At 34.8% G+C, this 27,781-nt stretch overlaps 4 protein-coding genes across 4 annotated transcripts; 2 read left to right on the top strand and 2 right to left on the bottom strand.

Moving 5' to 3' along the window:
- Nucleotides 1-735: 735 nt before the first annotated feature.
- On the bottom strand, nucleotides 736-1,713 carry LOC112709498 (uncharacterized). The gene has a single exon (XM_025761383.2). It carries the CDS (start codon nucleotides 1,711-1,713, stop codon nucleotides 736-738), a length of 978 nt encoding a protein of 325 aa, XP_025617168.2.
- A 20,367-nt stretch (nucleotides 1,714-22,080) lies between these two features.
- On the top strand, nucleotides 22,081-24,314 carry LOC112711772 (allergen Ara h I). The gene is made up of 4 exons (NM_001376207.1): nucleotides 22,081-22,844; nucleotides 22,916-23,091; nucleotides 23,168-23,248; nucleotides 23,322-24,314. Exons 1-4 carry the CDS (start codon nucleotides 22,142-22,144, stop codon nucleotides 24,204-24,206), a joined length of 1,845 nt encoding a protein of 614 aa, NP_001363136.1. The 5' UTR covers nucleotides 22,081-22,141; the 3' UTR covers nucleotides 24,207-24,314.
- Nucleotides 24,315-25,335: 1,021 nt separating this feature from the next.
- On the top strand, nucleotides 25,336-26,322 carry LOC112711775 (proteasome subunit beta type-2-B). Its single transcript, XM_025764489.3, has 2 exons — nucleotides 25,336-25,707; nucleotides 25,790-26,322. Exons 1-2 carry the CDS (start codon nucleotides 25,426-25,428, stop codon nucleotides 26,120-26,122), a joined length of 615 nt encoding a protein of 204 aa, XP_025620274.1. The 5' UTR covers nucleotides 25,336-25,425; the 3' UTR covers nucleotides 26,123-26,322.
- Nucleotides 26,288-27,659, bottom strand: LOC112711773 (non-specific lipid transfer protein GPI-anchored 20). Its single transcript, XM_025764488.3, has 4 exons — nucleotides 27,227-27,659; nucleotides 26,993-27,019; nucleotides 26,844-26,909; nucleotides 26,288-26,760 (listed from the first exon to the last, which is right to left on the bottom strand). Exons 1-4 carry the CDS (start codon nucleotides 27,549-27,551, stop codon nucleotides 26,504-26,506), a joined length of 675 nt encoding a protein of 224 aa, XP_025620273.1. The 5' UTR covers nucleotides 27,552-27,659; the 3' UTR covers nucleotides 26,288-26,503.
- Between the last annotated feature and the right edge of the window lie 122 nt (nucleotides 27,660-27,781).

The raw sequence follows: 27,781 nt of genomic DNA on the forward strand, positions 1-27,781 counted from the left end.
CACCTAACTGTGATGTCATTCTTTGTATAGTTGATACCAGGGCTTTTGTGAAATACATGGTTATATGTCTTCTATTCTTCCATGCTTGGATTTCTAGAGCTGAAAAAAAATTGAAAATTAAATCACCATATTTCTGTCATCTGATCTCTGAGTTTTATTCAGCTGAAAAAAAAAAAAGATTGAAATTAAATAATAATTCTGATTTTTTTTTCATGATTCTTGTTTTTTCTCTTGCTCCAAAATTAAGGGCATAGCTTGTTTCAGCATTGAAAGGGTCACCACCTATTAAAAAAACAAAAAAAAAAAGCAAAAAAACTAAAAGCTGGTAGGAAGTGGCTGCTGCAAGCAGTTCAATCAAACTTTAATGTTTGGTTTTCAGAGAAAATAATAGACGGAGGAGCAGGAAAGCTTTATGAGAAGATTGATATGCCATTGGCTCATTATCAGCAAGAATCAGTACAAACATTGTAAAATGGGAATATAGGACAGAATAAAAAAGTAGTTACTGATGGATCGAAAGATTGGGATGATTACAAGGCAAAAGCACTTGCGATCCATCTAGGATTCACATTTCTCATCAGATTTTGCCGGAAACTAGCATCAAAGATTGATATGCACTCCTCCCAAGAATTTCCCATTGGAACCTCTAAAAATCAGCACCCAAATTAATTAGTAAAATACATGGTTTAATTTTGTGAAGAAGAAAAAAAAAAGAATGAAGAGTAGTGCTCACCATTACTGGTCCGTGAAGCATGTTGATAGATTATTCATTGTGGCTGCCATTGCACGAAAGTTGGAGCAACCATTTATGGTTTCGTCGGTGTCCCAATTTGGAGTAGTTGAATAAAGGAACGGTGACGAGTGGTTTTGGTACTCATCATCATTAACAATAATGTTGTTGTTATTAGGGATAGCAATAAGGTTTTGGTCACGATTCATGTTCCTTTTAATCATGATAGAATCATCAATGACATTGTTAATAAAAGCATCTCCAAGTATGTGATGATGATGATGACGAAGAGGGTTATAGTAAGGTTGTTGTTGAAGAATCTGATGAGGGTTATTAGACCATCTTCCACAAGGCTCAAATTGTTGCAGTGCAGGGGTTTTGTCCTCCAAATCTTGCACCATTAATCTTCCATTGTTGTTATTGTTGTTGTTGTTGTTCATTTTGTAACAAGTTCTCTCTCTTGCTCTTGCCCTTGCTTTATCCCTTGACTCCTTCTTTGTCTGAACACAAACATCTTCTCTCTGTGTCCACTTCAACTTGTTCCTCCCTTTGGAACAAGAATCACTGCTTCCCGCCATAGATGATTTCTCGCTTGAGTGCACCACCACCACCCCAGCTGCTTGATCACTACCTTCACAACACGAGCATTTCTCGCCGCCGGAGCTGAAGCTGCAGCTATGTTTGCTTCTTGCAAGCTCCTTGATTGCATTCTCAGACTTGGTGAAGAGCCATTCGAGCGTGTTGCTGGGCTTGTCGAACTCCAGCATGTCCTGAAGATCAAAGAACTTGCGCGCTATTTCGCTTGAAAGCCTCACCCTTCTGTCCCTCAACCCCTGAGATGTGTGAATCTTGCTGTGCCTATCTTTCTTCGTACCTATGCTGCTCCCTAACGGTTTCTGAGTCAGCAAATTGGGAACACCTCCACCACCGTAGATTAGTCCTCCGCCCCCGCCATAGCTTGCTGCAGCATCTTGATCAAGCATTGCTGCAACAACAACAGCTTCTTCTGCTGATGACGGGAATGGCACTTCACTTGAAGGTATAAAGGGAGAAACAAGTAGTGATGATGGATCATGATGGTGAAGAAGCGTGGTTGCAAAATCATTGTTGTTATGTGGATCAATGTAGAAAGGGAGTGTATTATTATTATTATTATTATTAGGATAAGATGAAGAAGAAGAAGATGAAGGGAAGTTAGGGAAAGGGTTTGAATCATATGTGGAAGAGAACATCTGAAGAAAATTGGAACCCAATTTTGAGTTAGTGAGTGAAGGGTATGTGTGTGAAAAACAAACCCTAGCTTTTGTGCAATGAATAAAACGATGGCAATTAAGAACACAGAGGTAGCTTCTCTTCCTGCTCCTATAACTTAACGGTCCAAGTACTGTCCTACACACTCTCTTCTTTCTTATATAATCATTTTCTTATGAGATTCCCATTATTCATTCAAACCAGCAGTAGTAGTACTAAGTAAGTACCATCACTCCCATTAAATACTTAATTAATCTATAAAGATATGTATTATATTATAATAATAAAGATGATGATGGAAACCAGATTGTGAGATTTAGTTTAGGCCAATCAAGTAACACTTGCAATTATTTTGTGAGCACCACTACATTATTACCAATCTGAGTTGGAGCAGAGTTTACATTCACAGACAACATATGTTGTAAGGTACACAATAATTTTCGTTTTTGCACCATTGTGAAGTAGCATATCCAGTACCATCTATTACATCCTATGAGGATCAACACAAATTAAGTCACTTCCATCAATTGCCATTAATTAATTATCAATTCCAATAGAATAGAAAAAGTGATGAATATATAGCCCTATGGTTAAGGGTAAATAATTGAAAGTTTAGATGGTTTATAACCGAAAGATAATGAAGTAATGAAGTGAATAAAGCCGTACATGGAGTGTAAAAGGTAGGTGAGAGGTTGTAATGGCTGCTTACCTGCTTCTTTCATAGTATAAAACTCAACCGAAAATATAACAGCTCGTCAGAAAAATTGCATTTTTTTCAATTTTTTTCTCAAAGGGTGGAGGAAAATAAGTACAAATATTGGTAACTACGAACTTCAAACTTAGTGTTCTTTTTGAATGCGCCCACATAGATCATTTCAATCCCGAAAAAAGCTCATTCATCTCTGACATCATTTGCAGCTTCACTCCCATACTTTTTCTCCGTATTTCTTAAATCATGTATATCGTAGATCAATACGTACGTGTATGTGCACTCAAACCCTCCTGTGTTTTTCTTTTGATTAAAGAGCAATAACAACAACAATTGCTTATTATTAATTATATCTTGGCATTCAAAATTAATGTCAAGTAAATATTACAAGTTCACTTTAAAAAATACTAGTCACATTTTTATTCTAATTATAAAATAATTATGTTACTGTACACTAAAATCGTCACAAAAATTAGTCACGAATATAAAAGATTAAAAATGAGTTAAACAATATATGTATTTATACACAATTATATGATCACTAATTTTAGTATACAAATAATATATTTATTATAAAATAAATGATTTTATTGTGTTGTTTTTAATTTTTTATATATTACTTCAATTTTGCCATATATATGCAAGAATTTTAAATATATCTTAGTGGATAGTGTTCTTGTTTAAGACATCATGTGAAATTTTTAATGTCAATCAAGTAAGATTAAAAGGAAAGGAGCATTAAAAATTTTATATATAATTTTTTTGTTTAAGATATAATCATTAGTGTTATCTTTTTTCAGAAATTTTAGGGATGAGTAGTATCATGATATGGTATTAAATCGCTAGATCTGAAAGGTCAAGGATGTTCATTTTGTAACTCAATAATCTATTGTACACATTGTACAAATAGTCCATTATTTTTCTAGTAAAATCCTTTAGAAATACGATAATACAAGGTAATTCACAAATAGATAAATCATAATCCAAAGTATGCATTGTCTTAATTAATTATTAGATTATATTGTTTTCAAACAAATTAAAGCAGCTTAAATTATGTCGTTGATTATTATATCTTATCATGTAAAACTAACCAAATATTGTCCAATCTCAAGATACAGTTTTTTTTCTTTCTTTAAAAAAGAGAGAAAGTGTCAACAAATTAAAATCAAATAACATAATTTTTTTATTTTTATTTAAAAATTTTGAATTTAAGTTTTGTTACGGCCCGGCCCAAAATCAGCGCGGGTCGACCCGACCCAAGCAGTACCCGACCCAGACGCGCGCCCTCCAACTGACCCGGACACGCGTCCTGTACGGCTCACACACGGCTGCAGGACAGCGCCCTTGGGAATATGGGCCTGTCCCATGAGGGGGCCCACTACTGACATGTATATAAGGGGAAGATTAGCTCTTCCCCCGAGGTACGTCACATCTTTCCAACCCTTTACTCTGCTCGCCTGCACATTGCTGACTTGAGCGTCGGAGTGTCTTTGCAGGTGGCACCCCCCCATCATTTCTCCAAGACGAGTGCTCGGCTTCTCGGCTACCCGCAAAACAGTGCGACCCAGGCTAAGGCGTCCTCCCCCCTGCATCTATCCACCCGACCTGTTCAGAACCCGACCAACGAACAAGTTTCATTTCTAATTAAAAAAAAAAAACCTTTTTTTCATGTGTGCCAAACATGCTATATATATAACTACAACAAGTGTAATTCTTTCCCCGGGAAGGTATACATAGATATTTTTCCTTTTAATAATTAGAATGGTTTATTCAATTTTTTATAGCGAAAAGCCAAACTAGATCATTGTAAATCAGTAATAATATCATCCAATTTCAAGCAATGTCAGCGTGATTTATTCTTACATTATTGTTCAAGTAATTTTTATATTACTACCAAGTAATAAATTTATTGACTATCTCAATAAATATGCAAGCGTTAAACGGTTAATAATCAAAATTATTCTTGAAACATATTTTAATTTTTATTTTTATTTTCGAAAAATAAAATTAATCAAATTCATCCCTAAAAGATAATCAATCTAGTCACGTTCGTCTTTTCGTCATTTCTTTCGTTAAGGTGGCTAACATTCACTGACGTATCCCGTTAATTGCCAACGTGGTGGATACCAAGCAGTACCCTCTTGTTGTCGACAAGATTAGTTGTTAGAACAATTTAAATCAGTCCCTAAATAACCCTAAATGGATGAACCCCAATCTCAAATTCAATCATAAATAAGTTGTCGTCAACACTTAAATGGTCATATACTTAGGTAGAACCTATAATTGTTAGTTCGCCGCAAGGATGGAGATAGAAAATGGAGGTCGTGGTGGTTTGTCGTATTCATCACACGACAGTCATAATTCCAACGCTTCAATGCGAATGAGAAAGAAGACTCGTGACGAATCATATTTCTATTGATTAAAGATTGTGATTAAAAAATTTAGGACATTAGAGAATTCAGATAAATTATTATATGCATGTCCAAAGAGCTGGATGAGTGATGCTGAAAAAAAGTTAAATTTTTTCATTTTGTTATCTGTTGGTGAGTTTTTTTTTTTTTTTTTTGCTTTTGAAAATTACAGAAAGACAGTCATTGTAATTACTTTAAGTGGGTTAATGATGATGACTATCAAAGAGTGACGGTAGGTAGTACAAAATAAAATGCAGAAACTGATTTAGAAGTCGAAAGTGACTATGATAAATAGAGGATAAAGGTGGTATGAAAATTGGCCAACTTAAAAGCTGAAGTTAGAGTTTTGAAATTGCTAATAATTTTCATGTTTATGGTAGTTGTAAATTTGTAATTAGTGTGATACTTTGTCGTTGTTTAATATGTACTTCTAAGTAAACCCAGTTATGTTATTCAGTAGATTGGCTTTGTGTGCAAAAATGTGTTGAAATATAACGGTGTATTGAATTATATCGCTTGAATGAGAGTAGCTGTTTGAAGTTGGTTGTGTACGATTAAGTTCAAACTATCCATTATTAACATTGTCAATATTGTAAATAAACAAGTATCTGTCATTGTTGCTATAAGATATATTAAGTCATAAACAAAGTAAGTAATCAAACTAAATAATCTTATTATTGTTTTGCTATTGAAGGCTGATTGTCATATTGTCTTAAAGAAATAAATACCATAGCAAATTCATAAGGTTTTCATGACACCACAAACCTAAAAAGAATATTTTCAAATCACAGATAACCACAATGTTAATATAGTACTTCATTTGTCCCGTATAAAAAACACAAAGTAGCCCATACAGAAAATAGTCAACCACAATACATTTCTAACTAATCAATCTTTTTTGTCATTCTTTTTTGAGTACTTGAAGTTTGGAGTAGGCACAAAAGTCATGAAGTTGACTATAGTTATTTAACAGTTACAGAACTTGTCCCTTTGATTGTTTCACCAGAAATAGCCACAGATACAGTTGTAGTAGATTTAGGAAAAGACCTAACTCTAGATTTTTCTTTAATCACTTGTAATTTAGGTGGCTTACTACCACTTGATCCTACATATTTCAATACCAAATGCATTTGTTAGATGATTAAATAAAGTTAAAATTTTTTATTGTTGAATAGTAATGCTTTTAGATTGGCTGATGTTAATCTCTGTTGGAGGTTGGACGGGTGATGGAAGTGCAGGTAATGGTGCTATTACTTTTGGAGCAATATCAGCGTTAACAGGGACAATATTTACTTCGAGATCAGCACCATTATATAGAACACATTAAATATATCTTCTTCAACACCCATCAAAACTTCTGTATTGTCAGGTCCATGTATCATCTTTGATCTCCATCCTCACACTTTTTAAACAAACCCACCATGGTAAAACGCAAATGTCATGGATGTACCTTTCATCTACAATAACAAAAACAAAAATACCATTAATAAAACAGACTTGCACCAACTATTCTCAATGTGTGTCACCAACGGCTAAATCCAATTTTATCAATCAATCATAAAAAAACGTATCCTAAACCCAAAATAAACATGCAACAAACTAAAAGAACCATCATTAAAATTAAACACCCTTAAATAAAAATCATCACAAAGCCAATTAAAGCAAGACATTCTCACGTACTAAAATGATAAACGAACAGTCACACAAATCCTTGGTCACCCCAAACCTTAGCCTAAATTAGAAAAATACACAGAGCACCGCATTAGGAAGACATCACACCATATAATAACTCAAAAATCATGAAAAAAACTTCATCCTTACCTCTCACCATTGCGATGGCTTCCTCTACTATAAACGTTGCTCCAAGATAAGATCAATTCTGCATTCGATAGTGATAATTCTTCTGTTTTTAATCGTCAATAGACACTAACGAATGTTGATGGGGTGATTCAAAATTTGGGTGAAAGGCTTAGAGCATAATTTGAAGGAGATGAGATATATTTTGGAGTAAAACAGAGAAAGATAAAAGGTTGTTATGAGAGGAGGGTTAGGCTTTACAATGTTTAAATCTCTCTTCTAGACACTAAACGATAAGTTTAAAGGTTTGGAGACTATTGAATCAAAACTGTGTCGTTTTATTTGTGTGCCACGCTAGCAGTTAATGGAATATGTCATCGAACATTAACCACCTTAGCGAGAGATGACAAAAAGACAAATATGACTAAATTAATTAATTTTTTAGACAAATTTAATTGATTTTATCTTTTAAGAACAAAAATAAAAATCGAAATATCTTTAAGTAACGAATTTTGACTATTAATTCTTAAAATACGTTATGATATTGTGATTTGTAAAGTAGAAGTACACTCAATATTCCATGCAGGGGATATGCGATTATTTAATTATTTTACAATCAAGGCAACTGTCATTGGGTTTTTTCGGCCATACACGAGAACATGTGAAATTTTTTGTTATTCTTTCTTTTTTTTATTATTTTTTAGCAGAAATGAGGCATACCACCCAAAGAAAAAATAATTATATAGAAACTACTATAGAGAAAGAAATTTCTTTAAAATCTACGTACAGAAACTTGCAAATAAATAATGATAAAAAATATCATAAATAAAAAATAATTAAATGAGAAACTTGGTGGTGACCTAGTTAGTTTCGCTACCCCACCGCATAACTGGTTTTTGAAACCAGAAAATTGAATTCTAAAAAACAGGCAATACAATCTATCAACTTATGTTGGGGATCTTCAAAGGACGGACTAGATTAAAAAATTCAGAGGACAGCACTGGATTGAGAAGCTCACAATCTCATCCTCCATTGAATTTTGCTTTATTGCACGTTTAAGGCCAAAGCCTATGTATATGAAGCACTGTTTTACACCAAAATTGAGTGTAGGAATATTGTTGATCAAAATGGGAGCATAAACAAGAGAAACTATAGGAAATTAGGATTCTCAAAATTGAATCATATTTGTTAGAAAAGTTCGTTTATCTAATAAATTTGTTAATTTATTTAAATAAGCGAATTTTTGTTTTTAAAATTAGACTTGTTTAATGAACAACTGCTTAACTTTTTTTTTATATTTTTTAAAGTATCATCACTGTTGTAATTATTTGTTTTATTCTATCTCAAAATTTAACCCATCAACTTAAAAATTTACATTTCAATATTTTGGTATAAAAGTGATATTTTTTTCCGTCTAAATTTTTTAGTCTCAAAATGAATTTTTATCTATTTTTTTAATAAAAAAATCAATTCATATTATTTGTCGACTTAGGCGTGTCTAGCCTAAATAGGTTAACTGGCCCGTTTGACAGGAAAACAATATTTAATTAGTTAACATTAGAATTTAGATTTATAATTTTAAATTTAAAATTAAAAATTTTTTATTTAAAATTTAAAATATAAAGTAAACTAAATTATGAGACTATAAAATAAATAAAACAATTTAAAAAAAATTAACTGATTTTGATTGAAAATTTTGATTCCTTAGTATTACTCCACAGATAATTGTTGTCTAATTAACTAGTTTACTATTTCTCAGTTTCTCAATCTATAGTATTCCATCTATTAACAAATTCGCATATATATATATATATATATATATATATATATATATATATATATATATATATATATTAATGGTAAACACTTCACAAAAGAATTCATATTAAAAATTTATTATCTTACTTTTGATATGACTATAATTTGGAGGGAAAAAAATGATATTTATAAAGAACTAAAGGATTATTTATCGTCATACTTTTCCAATTTTTTTATAGTGAATAATGTATAGTGGATAATAGTCTTTATCTATTATTTTTGTGCACTACTATTTTCCTAATTTTAAGGAGTAGTTTCATTATGGTTACAACGTATGTATAAAAAGTTAAGAATTTGCTTAAAAGAGAAAAGGAATTTGATTTTCCAAGGTGAAAGTGACAAGGTGGAAGTCGCTTCTTACGTTGGATTTGGGTCATCCCAATATGACTGAGCTGAAATTTGTTAAATGTGTTGGCAACAACTCCAAGACATAACCGTGACCCCAATATCTTAACTTTAAATAAACCCAAGTTAAATTAATTATTTTATACAATTAAACATAAATATATAAAGAAATCCAAGTTGATCCAAATTTAAGCATATATGTTTTTGTTGGAAAAGGTGAGGGGTAAAAAGGGTAAAAGAAATGGAGGAATAGTGAAGAGGAAAAAACGTGATGGCAATCGCATTGTCGTTCACCATTTTGACTTTCTGTAATTGGCGTCTTCAATCTTCATCGTCATTGTAACCATTTGCATTTGTTGCTTCAACATTCCAAATTGGTTCATGAACCTTTATTTGACAAGATCGATGGTGGCAACATAGTAGTAGTATAGCGATAGACACATACAATTCAATAAGGGCTTACCAAAAGAGACTAAGCCATCAAATTTAACTGGAAGCTAACAAAAAGTAAAAATAAATTACACATGAGGGTGAAAAGTTTACGAGCTTGAGCATAACCCTAAATTTGAAAGGGTTGCAACAATATTATTATTATTAGTTTGGATATGAGGTCCACTTTATACGGAATTTGTACAAATAAAGTGTATGAGCGTGACTATGGGATGGAAATGGGTGCACAATAAAAGATTACTATATATTATCAAAAGGAAAAAAATAAAAGATTACTATATTGGTAAGGAGATGAAAAATATGAAAATGAAAGTGGTATAAGAGTTTGCTAATCATCCAAAAATGGAAAGGATGGACCATTATGGAAGCTATGGTCTGATAGTGGACCGGCTAGTTAGAATAGCAATAATTGCTTTGATAGCTAAGCAACAGTTGGCTCGCCCAAGAGACTGAACGGTTTCATGTCACGTCTTTACTCCACTTCTCATCAAGTATTTTAGGAACAACTCAACTCACTCATCCACTCATTAATACTTCTTCTTCCTTTCTTTTCTCTCTGTCTTTTTTTCACCTTTAATCTCCACTTTGCTTTTCCATTTTCCATCTACTCATTGTTTTTCTATTTCTCTTCACAAACCAACTCTTTGAATCATCTCATCATTATTCATGTACATTATTTTTATGTTCTATAATGAGTTGACGTTTTCTAAATCTATATATTACTTAATTCAGTTAGTAGTTGGCCTTTTTCAAAAGTGCTTCATAAATTTTAAGTCAAGTTTACTCCGGTATATTTTTATATACCATTGACATTATTAGATATGATAAGATTCTAAGTATGAATGGTGCCGGAACTACTAGAAAAATTATTTTTAGTGATAATTTATTTTGTTTATACTGGTAAATGGTAATAAAATAATTGTTAATATATTTATCAACAAGATATTAGCTATCTTATATTTTATTATTCAAAAATTTTAAAGACAATTATATAGATTTCGATAAAAATCATTTAATAGCCACAAAAAAATATATATATTTGTCACTGTAATATATAATAATAACGACAGATATTTGTCGCAAAAATATAAATTGACTAAGATATACAATAATTATTATATTATTATTATTATTATTATTATTATTATTAAAAGTTGTCACTAAAAATAATTTTTATTATAATAATAGTGGTGTGACATAGAAATGAGTATACTGTTATTACTCACAAATCATAATAATGCCACGTCAATCTATATACTCATAGAAATTAGAATACTAATAAAACTTAGTTAGTTAAACTTATATTAATATTGAAAATTACAATTACATTTAAATTTTAATCTAATTTTAAAAAGTTTAATTTATTAAATTTGATTTTTCAATTTAATATTTATGACTCAAATTAGTATATTTTTTGTCACAGAATGATCAATAGTATAATAAAATAGACCGACGGTTATTCCGACAAACTTTTTTACGATTATCTAAATAGACAATTAAAACTATTTTACTTTAATTTGCTCTCTATCAAAATTACGCTATGTTACAACGCAGGGCAAATGCCAAGCTAAACGTGACGGACTACAATTAAAATTCAGTCACTGCAAGTGAGTTCACTCTTTATGTATCTGGGCTTGATATTATAGACATTATTCCAGGTAAATTATTTATTTATTTTGATTTGTTAAGTAGATCTATTATTCATTTCTTATTCCCTGAAACTATCATTAATTCCTCGCTGGTTACATCCTCCGCCATATAACTTGATGTATTTCCAGATAATTAATTAGGATGTGAGTTGAATATACTCATCTTAAAACAATATTTATTTTTAAATTTTAATTTAGAAATGAATTAAAAGATGAGAAAATACAAAAGAATAAGACTTTTTTTTTAACAATCTAAATAATAGATTAAAAAAAGTTTTTAATTTTAAAAATTAAAATTTGATTTTTTTTTATTTTTGCCGCAATCGCTCTCTCACAATTCTGTGTTATCGCCACCGCTGCTGTATCGTGTAACACCCTACCACACAGAGCCTTCGTTTAAGTCGTAAAATAGAGGTGGCGAGGTATTATGATGACTTCTAAAAGAAAAGACTTAAATAAATATAATTGAAAATAATTTTCTAACGATGAGTCTTGAAGAATAAGCTAAACAAAAGCGAAAATAGAAAATTGTGTCACACTCGTACGTATAAGCGTAAAATAGAATGGACAAGATCAAAGAAAACTAAAAACATAATATGCATATCAGAGTTCCAAAACACAGATATTAAGCTCCAGACTTGACCTGTAAAGCTAAGGTCGACCAGAGTACATATATATAATAGTATAATACAACCCCAAATAAAACTCAAGTTACAAAATAAATACCTGTATTTCCAAGTCAACCTCTAAAAGGGACAAAATACAAAATATACACGCGGAGATTCTATAAATATATACATAGCCTAAAACAAAATATGACAGTCCAAAAGATAGTTCTTCGCTTGTAAGGAAGGTCTCCAGACGCTCAACGTGGTGCCTCTCGATCTGCATCTGAAACACAACAGAAATATGTATAGAATGAGAACCGGAGGTTCTCAGTATGATAAATGTACCCACATAGTTAATATAAAAGGTCTCGAAAAAGGCAGAGACATTCTTAGAACTCCGACACTCAGATTTTAGCTTAAAGACCCAACTAAACCAGAAATTAGGTAAGTTATCTAAAGTATTCAAGTTCTAAATCTAACTTTAACTTCACACTTCACTTCCTATCTCCTTCAACCCTCCGAATCATCGGTGGAACAACCCTCCCTCACACCTTCTCCAAGAGGGAATTTCTCAGATTCAAGAAAGAAAAACACAGACAGAAATGCAATTATAGCAAATAGAATAAGTAGTAGATAAGCAGAGTTAAGCAATTAAGCAAACCAAAACAATGCACACCCAAGCAAAACATACAAATACACATGTGTATGCCTGTTCTAAGGTTGATGAGTCTCGTTTGTCGGTTATATAGCCAACCCGACATATCCTGGTAGTTAACCATTGAACATCCCTCTATGCGTGCATCCCCAAGCTCAAGAATAATATCCATGGAGTCAAACTCCAAGCTCAATAATATAATATTCCATGGAGTCAACATCTTGCCACAGTGTTCGGTCACATCTTGCCACAGAGGGTCAACAAATAGTCTCAAATATACAAGCCACATAATAATTTTTTTTCTTTTTAAAATAACACTTTAAATTAAAACTCTAATTTTTATATAAATTTTGGCAGTATCTCTAAAGGTTGTAGAAGCCTTAGAGAAGGGGGGTTAAATCTATGACCTTCTTCTAATTTAATAAAACAACCCTTTTAAAGCAAACTTGCAATCTGAAACTGTTTGAACTTAGCAGCAGAAAATTTATGAGACAATTTCATTTTGTCTCATGAATATCAGAAAACAGAACAAAGCAGGGAAGAGAGAAGCAGACACCATCATGTATCCTGGTTCGGTTGCCTTGTGCAATGCAACCTACGTCCAGTCTCCACCACTACTGTAGTGGAATTTCCACTATAGTTAAAGTATTACATACACCAATTCCACAGGATTGACACAATCCTTTCACACTCAAGTTTTACCTTAACTTGACTTAGTTATACTAACCCAACTAAGAAATGGATACCTCATAGGTACAAGATACAAGACACAGAATCAACCTAAAGAAATCTGAAATAACTCTAGGCTTTTCTCTCAAGTGTTTCTCTCTGCCTCTTTCCACTCTTAGTCTCTTTCAATGACTCTCTCATTTGGCCTTTTACCTCAAAAAATTACAGAAAGATAAACATTGAAAAGTAAATTACAATCTATAAAACATGAAGGAGATTGATGCTTCAACAGCCTCTTTGCTATATGATAAACCAGATTTGCTAGCCTCTGATTCAGTTCTTCATTCTGGCGGAATGCTCCTTTGACTAGGAAGCACTGTCCAAGTAGATGAACTTCTTCAAAGAGCTCTTCTCAGAACATACACCTCAAGAACACTGGTTTTCTCTCCTTCGCTTGTGAATGATGAAAAATCTTCTTTTGTATCTCCTTGCATGTTGCTGAGTTGCTCTCTCCTTAGTCAACCCTCGAGCTGTGTGCTTCACCAATACACCACATCACTTCTTTTCAGTTAATCCTCAAATTAGAAACTTTGTTTCTGACCTTCTTTGTTGACCGAAAGCCACAAGGTAGCAAACACAAATTTTCAATGGTAAACCCAGATCTTGGCCATTGAAACACTACTTGGTCCCCAAGACACACTTATGACCGTAGATATACAGCAGTGTAGAAGAGAGATCATCTTTCCCATGTAACCTAGAATGGATTGGCAGAACGTTGAAGATGAAGAGAAGAAGATATGATGCATGTATAAGGAAATAAAATCACCTTTTAGCTTCTGACTTCTTGATATAGTTTGATGTGGGTGACTAGACTTCAACCTTTTTGCTTAACCTTCTCTTTCTTGCTTCTTTGGTGAACAACTTAGGGACTAAGCTTTCTCTTTCTCTCTCTGATAAGTGCATTTACTATGATAAGTGTATATTTGCTACCTGCAGTGCTTGTAACCTTCTTGAGTTTGCATTTATCTCTTTATTTGTCTGTAAAATGGTGACGGAGATGGAGGTATGGAGGAATGATAGTATGGGACTTAGATTTAAGATTATGTTTAGTTAGGTTTAGATACTCTTAGAAAATCACCTTTTATGACTTCTGTTTAATACTTTAAGCTCTATAATCTGAATGTTGGCATTCTAGGATTGCCTCTGGCATTCCCAGGACCTTATATATTATGTGTGTGGCACCTTTACCATACTGAGAACCTCTGGTTCTCACCCCATACTATGTTGTTGTTTTTAAGATGCAGGTCGAGAGGCATCTCGTTAGGCGTCTGGACACCTGAAACGAAGTGGTTACTGGGTTATTTTGTTGTACAATGATGTATATATATGTACTTAGCTTTCTCTCCGCATAACTTATTCTTTTTTATCCTCTTAGAGGTTTATGGAGAGACAGGATTTTGTGTATGTATATGTAATGTCCTGAATTTTTTTAAAACCTTTTACATTTGATTTCTTTTATTACTATCCAACCCTCCAATTTTATCAAAATTCCTATACTACCCTTATTTCTTTTACCAAATCCTAACCCTAATTAACATCCAATTATCCCTTTACCCCAAAGAAACCCTAGCCCCTTTCTTTTTCAGCAACACACACACACACCTAACAGCAGCAGCTGGGAATGAGAGAAAAGAAAAAAAACCGATTGGAGAAGAGGGAAGGGAGAGCACGGAGAAGGGATCCGAGAGAGGAAGGGTATCGTGCCGTCACCAGCCACCGTCGCGCACCACCACCGCCGAGCCACCACGCAAGAAGAGGGAAACGCCGTCGCTGCTGCCATCATCGAGGGAGAGAGCACGCGTTGCGAGCCAGAGGTGCCGCAAGGGAGAAGAGGAGCCATTGTGCTCCGCCACTGTCCAGCAACCGTCGAGCCAGGGTCTCCGTCACACCTCACTACCCGTCATCGTCAAAGTTGCACCATCGCCATCGTGCCTTGTGTCACCGAAGGAGCCGTCGCAGGGAAGGAGGCTTGACTCTTGCTGAAACCCTCATCACCGCCGTCTCCCTTGGAGACCATTCCTGCCGCTGTAGTCACCGTGGTTGCCGCTGGAGAAGTGTTATCAACGCCGCTGCTACTGAACCACTTTAGTCACTGCTTTGGTCTCATTCACCCACCACAGCCTCCTCTATTCTTGTCTATGAAACAACACTGCCCTTGTTCCAGTTTTAATTCCAATTCTGAATTTTTGAATATGTAATTCCTCCACCCTTGCTTTGTTGCCATTTTATTTTTTTGCTGTGATCTTCTAATTATTATAGCATATATCTCTGTCTTAGTTTTGTCAAGGTATGTTTGAAAATTAAAGTTGGAGCTGCTGCTGCCTCCGTCCAAATTTTTGCGCTCTTTCGTATCCTTTAGTTCGGTACTCCGGGTTTGGTATCTTCAGTCCCTTGAGATTAAGTTGTGAGTAGGCTTTACATTTATAACCGTTAATTATTTTTTTGGTTTATGCTATTCTGAGTTTCTATTTATATTTATAAAACTATTGTTGAAGAACTTTGATTTGATTAGAATAATTGATTATTATAGTTGAAAAAAAAATATTTTTATGAAGCTCATATCTTAGAAATTTTACATAAGACTATATATATATATATGTTTGATGAAGTTTTATATTATTTTAGAACATTTGATTTTACTCGAATATATACTTTTGAAGTATTGAAGTATTTGTTAGTACTTACTGACTTTGAAATTGTGAAATGTGTTTAAACTTACTTATGATCGAAGAAGTTATGATTAGAAAATATTTCTTATGAGAAAGTATTATTTGATTTGATTCAATATCGTATATATTTGAAAGATCAAAGATTTATTATATTTGAATTTATATGTTTTGAATTGGTTTGGGAGGCTCGTATTAGAAAACCATAGTTAACAGCGGTTATGACGTTAACTTAGATACATCTGGCTCAGACCTCAACTAGTAGGGACGTTGCTAGCCTAACGTGTAGGCCACACGTTGGATCTGTTATTCCGTACGGACACACTAGAGGAAAGGGCTACCCTTGGAGGTGGAGCTGCCCAAGTGTGAACTATTTGATTTTATTTCTGTATGAGAACTCCCTTATTGATTCACTTATTCATATAAATTATTATTTTCTAACTAAAATCATTTTCATAATAATGTTTAGATTGTCTCATGTGAATTATAGATGTACTGTCTAGTCACTGAGTAATGATCTGCAATGGGTTCTATTTCTTGTTGAGATCTTAGACGTCATCTGCTCCATATGTCACAGGCAGGATCCATCTATATTTATTTATTTTATTTTTGTTAAATTATGTAATTATTCATTCTAAAAAGTGTAAATTTATCAAAAATTATTTGTAACCTTTTTATTTATCTTATATTCGAATATGTTAGACTTGCTAGGAAACTCTTTTTCCTGAGCGCCAGTCATGGCTCATTTTGGGCTGTCACAGTATATTTGGGTTTTGGATATGTATATATATGTGTAAATATTTTCTGGTCAGCCTTGACTTCGCGGGCTAAGTTAGGAGCTTGTTATTTTGTATCTTTGGCACTCTATTCCTACTTCTATTATCTTATACTTTATAGTTATAGTTTTCTTGGCACGCAAGTTAACTCGCTTCTCGAGCGTTGCACTTTTATTTTGCAATTTTTATTTCATCTACCCTTCAAGACTTCTACTATATTATAATCTTTCTGCTATTATATGTATACATTATAATGTAGAGGTTGTAATATCACACCACCTTTGTTTTACGACTTAAGCGTAAAGCTCAATGTGGTAGGGTGTTATATTTTCTGGTTTGATCTTCATCCTATTGGGCTGCTTCTTTCTTTCTTTTTGGCCTGCAACACTTAACCAAATTCCATTAAAACTAGTTGGGTGTTTAACCCACTAACAATAATGTTTGTCATCATCAAATTAATTTAGTTAATTTCTTAACTCAACAATCTCCTCTAAAACTCAAACTCCTACCATCCTTCAAGGGTCCCAACCACCAAACCAAATACCTCTCAATCATTCAAATCATTTTCAGTATCAAATTATTTTAAAATTAAACAAATTTCAATATTAAATCTTTTCTCAAAACCAACCAACTCCACTAGCAAATTATTTACAAAAAACCGAACCGTACATCATATACCATGTACATAATCCATAAAAAATGTATTCAATTAATTCCTATCTTAAGGTCTTATAGTCTAAGTTTTCACGTGACATTAAACATTAACTACGAGAAATCAAAACCATACATTGGCCGATTCCTCCCTAAACTTGGAACACCTCAAAAACCTCTCCTTTCACAAGCTCCAAACTTTCAAATGTCAATTCCTCAAATCTTAATCACCCGGATTTCGTTTCAAACTGCCCAATTGAACTCAAAATAACCAGAGCACAATTTATTTCACACAATAACACTATAATCATCATAGAGTTCACTAATTCAATATTTCACGAGGGTTCAACAGTTCCTTACCTTATCTACGAATTAATTGGACAAAATCCAGTGATTATCCGCTGCTAGAGTTCACCTAAACCATCAAAATCATTCAATTTATCAATACCCAAACTCTAAAATCACGAAATTGAGGATAAGAAGAACTGGGAGAGAAAGATAATTTTTTTACTACTTTATTCAAATATAATTAAAGAGAATTTTGAGATGAACACGTGGTCGCTGACGGCTCATCAATCGGATCTCTGGATTGAAAGTTACGGACGATTGAATTTCGGAGATGTTAGGATTCTCCTTCTTTACGTAACGTATCTCACAAGAGAGAAAGGGACAAACACATTTTTGGTGGTTTATAGGTTGGGTCTTGGGCCGATTTGGATTCACTCCAATCAGTTTGGTCCACTGACTCAATTTTTGGTCAAAATTTTTGAAATTAGTGTCAAAATTCATATTTGTAGTATTTCTACTACTTTAAATTATAAAAATTGATTTTCTAGTTTCTTTGAATAATAATTAATTTATTGGCTAATTATTTATTAATTTCATGGGGTTTGCATATTACGACTCCGGTGCCCCAACAATTGTTGTCTCGTACTTGTTTCTTATCAATTAAGTTGGAAGTTCATTTTATTATGTATGCAGATAGTTTTTTTATTTTAAAGTGGATGTTTATTTAAGTATACCATTGTATTTTACTTGATTTTGCATGTACACACTCCACAGGATATTTATTTTACTATATATGCGAATAGTTCCTTTTACTGAGATGTAGATGTTTATTTGGGTCATACAATTTGAATAAACGAAGCAAAATGACACGTGATAAAAGTGACAAAGACACAATGCAACGGCATGAAAGCAAGGACAAAAGTGTAGTGTTGGAGCAACAGCAGAACAAGGCCTTTGGCTCGGCGACGGTACGACGTCACTTCGTAGGCTTCGAAATGGACAGAGCAGCACTGCGCAAAAGATGGGAAGAAGACGCGACTCTGCGGCGGTGACATAGTGCTAACAGTGGTGCGGTATCCGAACAACGGGAGAATTGCGATTCTCCTCAATAGATTAGCGAGAAGAGCAGCGACATGCGATGGTTAAGGATGAATCGCAGCGCATCGTTGACAAGGGAGTAGTGATGCAGCATCGGGGTGATGACGAAACAGCAATTCTCCTCACGGGATTGGTGATGACGGACAATGATGGTGTCGGGAAACTTTGTTGCCGGTGACAATAGCTGCGTCTAGGATAAAGGGCGGTAGGATAGCTGTGGTGAAATAAGATTTAGGTTAGGAGAAGATGAAATTAAGTAAAAGAGAAGATGAAGAATGAAAGTAAAATCGGATATTTAGTGGACCTTATATTCATGTTGTTCACATCTCCTGTTATAGTTTAAGAATTAATAATCTCGTCTTCTAGAGTTTAACCATAAAACAGCACCTGGTGGAGGCAAGACATTTGCAACGAAATTCAAGAGATCTTTAATTATATCTTAATTATTCACATGACTTATGAGACACTTTCCTCCCTACATTTATCTCTATTTTCAGCTAAGAGAGCGAAAATTATGTTTGTCCAAGATGCATGCTTCGATACATCGGATCTACTCTGATAATTTTTCCCTGCTAATATATATTATTGAGAGTAATTATTAAAAATATCTTTTTTATAGTAATCAGAAAACATTTAGTTTTTATGAAAAAGGAATTCGGAGGAAGAGATTTTGGTTCATCAATGATCATGTACTACTATTGAACTGGTCGAGTGATGTAAATATAGACCCCACCTCTGCTTGAAATTAGATAATAGCTTTCCAAAAACAATTTAATAGATGGTGATGCTTAGAACCCAAAAGCCAATCCTATTTCATTATTTGGAATATAAAGGTGAAAATAGAAGCCATTTCCATTATTATTACTTTGTGGATTACTCGATGAATGTCTAACTATTCTGGGTACAGTGAGAACTAAGAAGCAAGATACTATGTGAATTGATATATTTACATAAAAAATCAATCACTAAAATAGTTATTAGTATAGAATATATATTAAAATATAAAATATATATTGAGTTACTAAAATAAACACGTTAAAAGTAACTTTTTTTAAATATTTTTTAGTAATTAAAATTTAATGCATATAATTAATTAAATTGTGTTATTTTTGTTAAAATTAGATCAAATAAATTGATTTGGTCAAAAAATCAATGAACTAAATCCTAAATCGATCTAAATTAATATTTTTTGTAAAAAATGACTACAATATTCTTATTATAAAAAATAACAAAATATTCTTATATATATTAATTTTGAGAACCATAAATCCTAACCCTTCTCTTCTTTCTAAGTCGTCATGGGGTTAAGATTTAGGGTTTTATATATATATATATATATAGGGGAGTATTTTAGTCATTTTCTATAATAAGGATATTGTAATATTTTTTATAAAAAAAAATATTAATTTATATCGGTTTAAAATTTAGTTCATCGATTTTTTGGTCAAATTGATTTGTCCGATCTAATTATGACAGAAATAATACGGTTTAATCGATTATATATATTAAATTTTAATTGTTAGAAAACATTTAAAAAAAGGACGTTTTAGACGTCTTTACGTGAGTGACTCCCAAATTATATATATATATAATAACATTGTTTATTTTTATCGATACTGTACCTTTCATTTGGGGAATGCAAATTTGTTTATATTCACTTTCTTTTTTTTTGCATAGTATAATTTTGCAAAGGAAATTCATTGGATCTATTAATTAGCAGTATGGACATTATGACTAGCTAGTAGTTATATTAATTTTATGATCATTATGACATCTAAAGATTATTATTCTGCGATAATATTAGAGGAACAAAAAAAATAGCCTAAAATTTATTTTATTTGATATTTACTAATTATTATAATAATTAATTAATATTAAAAATTTTGATTGTTTTTGACTAATTTTAGTTACCAAACTTTTTTTTATATTATTATGTATATATACAAGTTTAGAATTTATATTGTGCTCTCACAAATTGAAATGCAGGCAAAGAGAAAGGACTGGCTAGGGGATAAGAGGAACACACCATATAGAATTAAGATTTTTGAGGAACAAAACTTTTTATTTTAAAAATTTAGTTCAAAATATCACAGTATATATATATATATGAAAAAAAATTGTGGCAAAAATATATAATGCACTGGAAATATGGCCTAGAGGGAATTAAAGCATATGAATGGAGCAATCTGAAAGTGTTGAGTTCTTCTAATTAAGTATGTATGTCTGTTTCTGTTGTTATATAATTGTTGTTAGATGTGCTAAGTTTATGTGATATGAGATAGTTTAATGTTCTTATTTAAGAATAATCATTGATTGTTTAATATCTTTGATGATAATGTCAAAAGCAATAATTAATTAAATTGGTGAGTATTATTTAGTGTATCTTTCTCCTTTTCATAGGTCTGATTTGTAATGAACTATCTAAAGAAAAAGGCAAAGAAAAAGTACACACAAAAAACTCATATTCTGTGTCTTAATTAGAAAAAGAAATCGATGTGTAATATTGCTCGAAATAATGAAGCACTTTCATGATGATTTGATAAATAATTTTATAAAATATTTCTGTTGGGGATAATAATTATATATTGGGCAAATATGCTAATAACCGGATTTTCCTATGGAACTAACTTTGATTATTTAACCAATAATGTCTAGGAAAATAGTAGATAAACAAAAGCTTAATTATGAAGAAAAAGAGAAACTTAAACGAAAAGATAAATGTTGGTTAAAACTGTTGATTATTCCAATCTTTCCCAATAGAATAAATTATCCCCCAATTATTTTATCAATATGTTAATTAGGAACATTTTGGAGATTATTGTATCATAATTTTTAATTAAGAATGTGATTACTTTGTTTCCATAGTTGGATTATCTTTTGTCGGCCTTAGGTTGTGTTATTAATGCTTCTCATACGGTAGCACAACTCTGTAGCTAGAGCTTGCGATTATATTGAACAGACGTAGGTGATGTTTAAAATTTTGGTTAATGAAGACATATATGATTTAGCCTGTGATACGCAGATACGCTAAAATGCAAGGCAATACCGTAAGGATAGCTGAATGGGTGATGATATTTTATCAAAAGACAAAAGGAATCCATCCTGTATGTGCAGTGGAACCTTTTCCCAGACAATGTCCAAGTTCATCATGAGAGCCCAGCGCCGCGTCCATCACCATACATATCCAAAGCAAAAAAATTAACTAATACTGAACCCCAATTGCCATGCATATTAACACGTACACTCTCTATGTCAATGTGTCCACCATGCACCACAATCCATCCATCTCTTGTTTATCTCTAAGCCAAGACCTAGTAATGTTGTTGCCACCTCACATTTCTCAATTTCAACACTCGTCAACCTGCATGCCACTCCAATGCCCAAGTGTACATCCATATCATCCTAACGCAACTATATAAATACCACTCACCTCCCTCCATCATTTCACCATCCACACTACTCATAATAATACATATTCATCAATCATCTATATAAGTAGTTGCAGGAGCAATGAGAGGGAGGGTTTCTCCACTGATGCTGTTGCTTGGGATCCTTGTCCTGGCTTCAGTTTCTGCAACGCAGGCCAAGTCACCTTACCGGAAAACAGAGAACCCCTGCGCCCAGAGGTGCCTCCAGAGTTGTCAACAGGAACCGGACGACTTGAAGCAAAAGGCATGCGAGTCTCGCTGCACCAAGCTCGAGTATGATCCTCGTTGTGTCTATGACACTGGCGCCACCAACCAACGTCACCCTCCAGGGGAGCGGACACGTGGCCGCCAACCCGGAGACTACGATGATGACCGCCGTCAACCCCGAAGAGAGGAAGGAGGCCGATGGGGACCAGCTGAACCGAGGGAGCGTGAAAGAGAAGAAGACTGGAGACAACCAAGAGAAGATTGGAGGCGACCAAGTCATCAGCAGCCACGGAAAATAAGGCCCGAAGGAAGAGAAGGAGAACAAGAGTGGGGAACACCAGGTAGCGAGGTGAGGGAAGAAACATCACGGAACAACCCTTTCTACTTCCCGTCAAGGCGGTTTAGCACCCGCTACGGGAACCAAAACGGTAGGATCCGCGTCCTGCAGAGGTTTGACCAAAGGTCAAAGCAGTTTCAGAATCTCCAGAATCACCGTATTGTGCAGATCGAGGCCAGACCTAACACTCTTGTTCTTCCCAAGCACGCTGATGCTGATAACATCCTTGTTATCCAGCAAGGTATCAAATCTAATTCTATTCTATACTATATATATTTTGTTGCTTGATACATATGATTCATTGGATTGCAGGACAAGCCACCGTGACCGTAGCAAATGGCAATAACAGAAAGAGCTTTAATCTTGACGAGGGCCATGCACTCAGAATCCCATCCGGTTTCATTTCCTACATCTTGAATCGACATGACAACCAGAACCTCAGAGTAGCTAAAATCTCCATGCCCGTTAACACGCCCGGCCAGTTTGAGGTAGGTACCTCTTTCTTCTCACATATATATTCAATTCTCAATTATCATCTTACATGTTGTGGGTGTTGCTTCACAGGATTTCTTCCCGGCGAGCAGCCGAGACCAATCATCCTACTTGCAGGGATTCAGCAGGAATACTTTGGAGGCCGCCTTCAATGTAAGCAAATGTGTCATAATTATGGAATTAAAAGAACGATCATGTTATAAACTTATAATATATATATACATAGGCGGAATTCAATGAGATACGGAGGGTGCTGTTAGAAGAGAATGCAGGAGGAGAGCAAGAGGAGAGAGGGCAGAGGCGACGGAGTACTCGGAGTAGTGATAATGAAGGAGTGATAGTCAAAGTGTCAAAGGAGCACGTTCAAGAACTTACTAAGCACGCTAAATCCGTCTCAAAGAAAGGCTCCGAAGAGGAAGATATCACCAACCCAATCAACTTGAGAGATGGCGAGCCCGATCTTTCTAACAACTTTGGGAGGTTATTTGAGGTGAAGCCAGACAAGAAGAACCCCCAGCTTCAGGACCTGGACATGATGCTCACCTGTGTAGAGATCAAAGAAGGAGCTTTGATGCTCCCACACTTCAACTCAAAGGCCATGGTCATCGTCGTCGTCAACAAAGGAACTGGAAACCTTGAACTCGTAGCTGTAAGAAAAGAGCAACAACAGAGGGGACGGCGGGAACAAGAGTGGGAAGAAGAGGAGGAAGATGAAGAAGAGGAGGGAAGTAACAGAGAGGTGCGTAGGTACACAGCGAGGTTGAAGGAAGGCGATGTGTTCATCATGCCAGCAGCTCATCCAGTAGCCATCAACGCTTCCTCCGAACTCCATCTGCTTGGCTTCGGTATCAACGCTGAAAACAACCACAGAATCTTCCTTGCAGGTGATAAGGACAATGTGATAGACCAGATAGAGAAGCAAGCGAAGGATTTAGCATTCCCTGGTTCGGGTGAACAAGTTGAGAAGCTCATCAAAAACCAGAGGGAGTCTCACTTTGTGAGTGCTCGTCCTCAATCTCAATCTCCGTCGTCTCCTGAAAAAGAGGATCAAGAGGAGGAAAACCAAGGAGGGAAGGGTCCACTCCTTTCAATTTTGAAGGCTTTTAACTGAGAATGGAGGAAACTTGTTATGTATCCATAATAAGATCACGCTTTTGTAATCTACTATCCAAAAACTTATCAATAAATAAAAACGTTTGTGCGTTGTTTCTCCAAGAAATACGGGTGGCGCTTATGGTTGTTTATTTATACGAAACTAATTAAATACATCATAACGGCAACGACCTCTTATTTTGTAATTTTCTTTTTAAAAATATAGACTGGCAAAATATATATCAATATTTACATGAACAAGCCAAATGGAATACTTGTTGAGACATATCTCATACTAACTAGTGGATACAAACATATTTGAGTGTTGATCATATCTCTCATAACTTATGGGTCTTAGAATAGCTACGGTAGTCCTCCTCAGTTGGGACAGGGTAACTACCCTTTCCTTCGTCAAGGTTGGTAAGTTTATAGCTATCAACTGTACAAAAGAAGAGAGATGATTTATTAGCATGAATATAAAATGAGAGATTATTGCGAGAAAGTGACGCATAAACTTACATCCTATTGGGTTTTGGCAGCGGCCACCGCACCACCACCTACAAAATTTACTAGGGAAAACACAAGCACGGAAACAGTAGTCGTTGCATCTGTTTTGTTGAGCCTTGAGAGAATTGTCTACCGCATTAGCGCCCACTATCAGGAAAACCATCATGGCCATGAAAAATGCAACAACCTTATAGTATTCCTTTCCCATTTTTTTTTTATATATTTATTCACGCTTTTTGCTTGTCTTTGAAGAACAATCCTCTCATGCATGGATTTATATAAATACAGCTAAATAATTGCTTCAACATCAGCCACGAACTAAATAACGCTGACGCCTTTCTTCGTTAATCGTTTTGTCCAAAAAAGGAAAAAGGAAAAAAAAAATGAGAGCATTTCATGAACCGCATAAAAAATGGAGCATTCTTCCTCCGCGTCTTCCGTTTGTTATGGATTTGTGTTGTAACGAAGGTGACGCATGTCAATTTGAGAGAGTTGAAAATTTTTTAATAGTTTAACCATATTTGAACTAAAATTATTTTTTTGGTTCATATTGTATTAGTTGGGCCGAACGTTGGGCCAATGGTTGCAGTAAAGAAGGTGGGCCCTGGCTTCAATCTGACTAGTCGTATTGTGTGCTTGTTTCTCAAGACAGAGTGAGTGTTGTTTAAAACAGGGGGAACCGGAGAAGTGAGAAGCTATGTAGAAGAAGAAAATAGTTTGGATGTTTGAAGATGGAGTGCGTATTCGGATTGGTAGGGAAGGGGTTCGCCATCGTGGTGGCGGACACGTCGGCGGTGCACGGCATACTGGTGCACAAGACGAACGAGGAGAAGATCATGAAACTTGATTCTCACAAGCTCATCGCCGCCAGTGGTGAGGGCGGTGACAGGGTTCAGTTCAGTGAATACATACACAAGAACGTGGCTCTCTACCAATTCCGCAACGGGATCCCTTTGACCACTTCCGCTGCCGCCAATTTCACCCGCGCCGAGCTAGCTGCTGCTCTCCGCAAGGTAACTAAACCGGTAAACCCCCCTTATTTTATAATAAATCAACGTTTTGTTACTTTAGCTGGTGGGTGTGGTTTTTGTTCAGAACCCCTACGCTGTGAACATTCTTCTTGCTGGTTACGACAACCACACAGGCCCTTCACTATACTACATTGACTACTTAGCAACACTTCACAAGGTTGACAAGGCAGCTTTTGGTTATGCCTCCTATCTCTCATTGTCAATGATGGACACACACTACCACGCTGGAATGTCCCTGCAAGAAGCTATTGATCTAGTAGATAAATGCATCACGGAAATCAGGTCCAGGTTGGTTGTGGCACCTCCAAACTTCGTTATGAAAATTGTTGACCAACACGGAGCCAGAGAGTGCGCGTGGCGTCAATCGCTTCCTTCAGCTTCACCTACCTTTTGTTAAACTTACTAATACTCTAGAGAATCTAAATTCAACTCTTTTATGCATAATTTGCTGTTGTTTTTATTATTATTATTATTATTGTTTTAATTATTTGTGTGTAATCTTGGTTTCGTTTGGGATTTGTTTCTTACACTACTGAAAAAGAAAGGAAAATTCTCAAGAAAGTTAATAAAAAATAATATAAGAACTTTATTTCTCCATTCCCAATTACATGCGTCCAACAACTTCAATAAGAATAATAATACACATTACAAATTTACAATACAAATAGCTTCTGATTCGAAAAAAGGAGGTCAAATGAGCAGCCACGCCGCAAAAGAATACATAGTAACATCAATTCCATAGGTACATGAACTTGAGAATATGCAAAGAAAGTGAAACCTAGTAGAATTTGAGAACAGCAACTCCAAGTGCAATGAATAGAAGAGAAGGAGGCGCATTGAGAGATTTGATGGCAGATGATGGAGTGAGACCAGGGCGGGAACTTCCCGTGGATGAAGCTGGTGTACTTGTGGTTCCAGAATCCACTGATGGAGATGCGGGACTTTGAAGAGGAGGAGAGCTACTACTTGTGTCAGACTCTGGTGCCAGAGAAGGTGGATTCGATGGTGATGGGGGGATGGCAGAAGAAGAAGAAGCTGCATGCTCAAAAGATACACATCAGAATAACTCTAAATAAAATATGCTCTTAATTAATTAGGATTAGGCAGTTGGCACTAACCTTGAGGACTAGGAGTTGGAGTAAATCCTGAGGGTGAGGAAGGAGACGGTCCAAAAGCCACTGGTCCTGTGAAATCAAATATCATTCAAAAGATGGATTAAGAAAGGCTCTTATAAGAGTTTTTGAGCAATAATTCTGGCATTACGTACCTGGAGCAGGAAGTGGTGTACCTGAGGCTGCAAAATTCAAAAGCACATTACTTAGTGGTATTGATAAACTGAATAAAAGTAGATGGAATTTTCATGTTATGTTGATAGCTAAGAGGCGTTAGATGACAATTCAGTCAAACCTGTTCAATCGTTTAATAATTCTCAGCTATCAACTTTACGTCAAATTAACTGTACCTAAATTTTTACCGGAAAAATAATATGGAGGAAATTTACCTTTGCATTGGACGGGGACAGCAGGCATGTTGCAGGCACGAGGAAGAGAGATGGCCAAGGATCGGTTGACTGGTATTCTGAAAGGAATGCCGGCCGTCAGAAGGAGACACAAGCAGTTCATACCACCACTGGTCAGCGACTTGAGGGCGCCGCAGCACTGGGCAGTTGGCGAGGTGCCATTGCCACTGCTATTTGTGAGGAAGCCCGCGCAAGGTGTGAACAGTGTGCTTAGCGCCGAGACGTTGCATGGTGTGCTAATTTGCGCGTAGGATGGTGCAGTCACCATCAACATGCCTAGTACTAGAGCCACAACACATGCTACCATGTTTATTTGTTATGTGTAGAGAGTCAAGACCAAGTTTGATGGTTGGGTAAGAGCATGTTAAGCGAATTTATAGACATAGGAAATCAACAAGTTAAGCATGAAATTTGGTTTAGAAGCTCAACTACCATGACTAATTAGAGCCAAATGAAAGAATTTGAAGCAGGTGGGATTAGTATGTTTTGACTTTTGACCTCAGTGGAAAGGTTATGTTCACCCAAGTGTCACAGAAT

The sequence above is a fragment of the Arachis hypogaea genome, chromosome 9 (assembly GCF_003086295.3).
Source record: "Arachis hypogaea cultivar Tifrunner chromosome 9, arahy.Tifrunner.gnm2.J5K5, whole genome shotgun sequence".
Classification (NCBI taxonomy): Eukaryota; Viridiplantae; Streptophyta; class Magnoliopsida; order Fabales; family Fabaceae; genus Arachis; species Arachis hypogaea.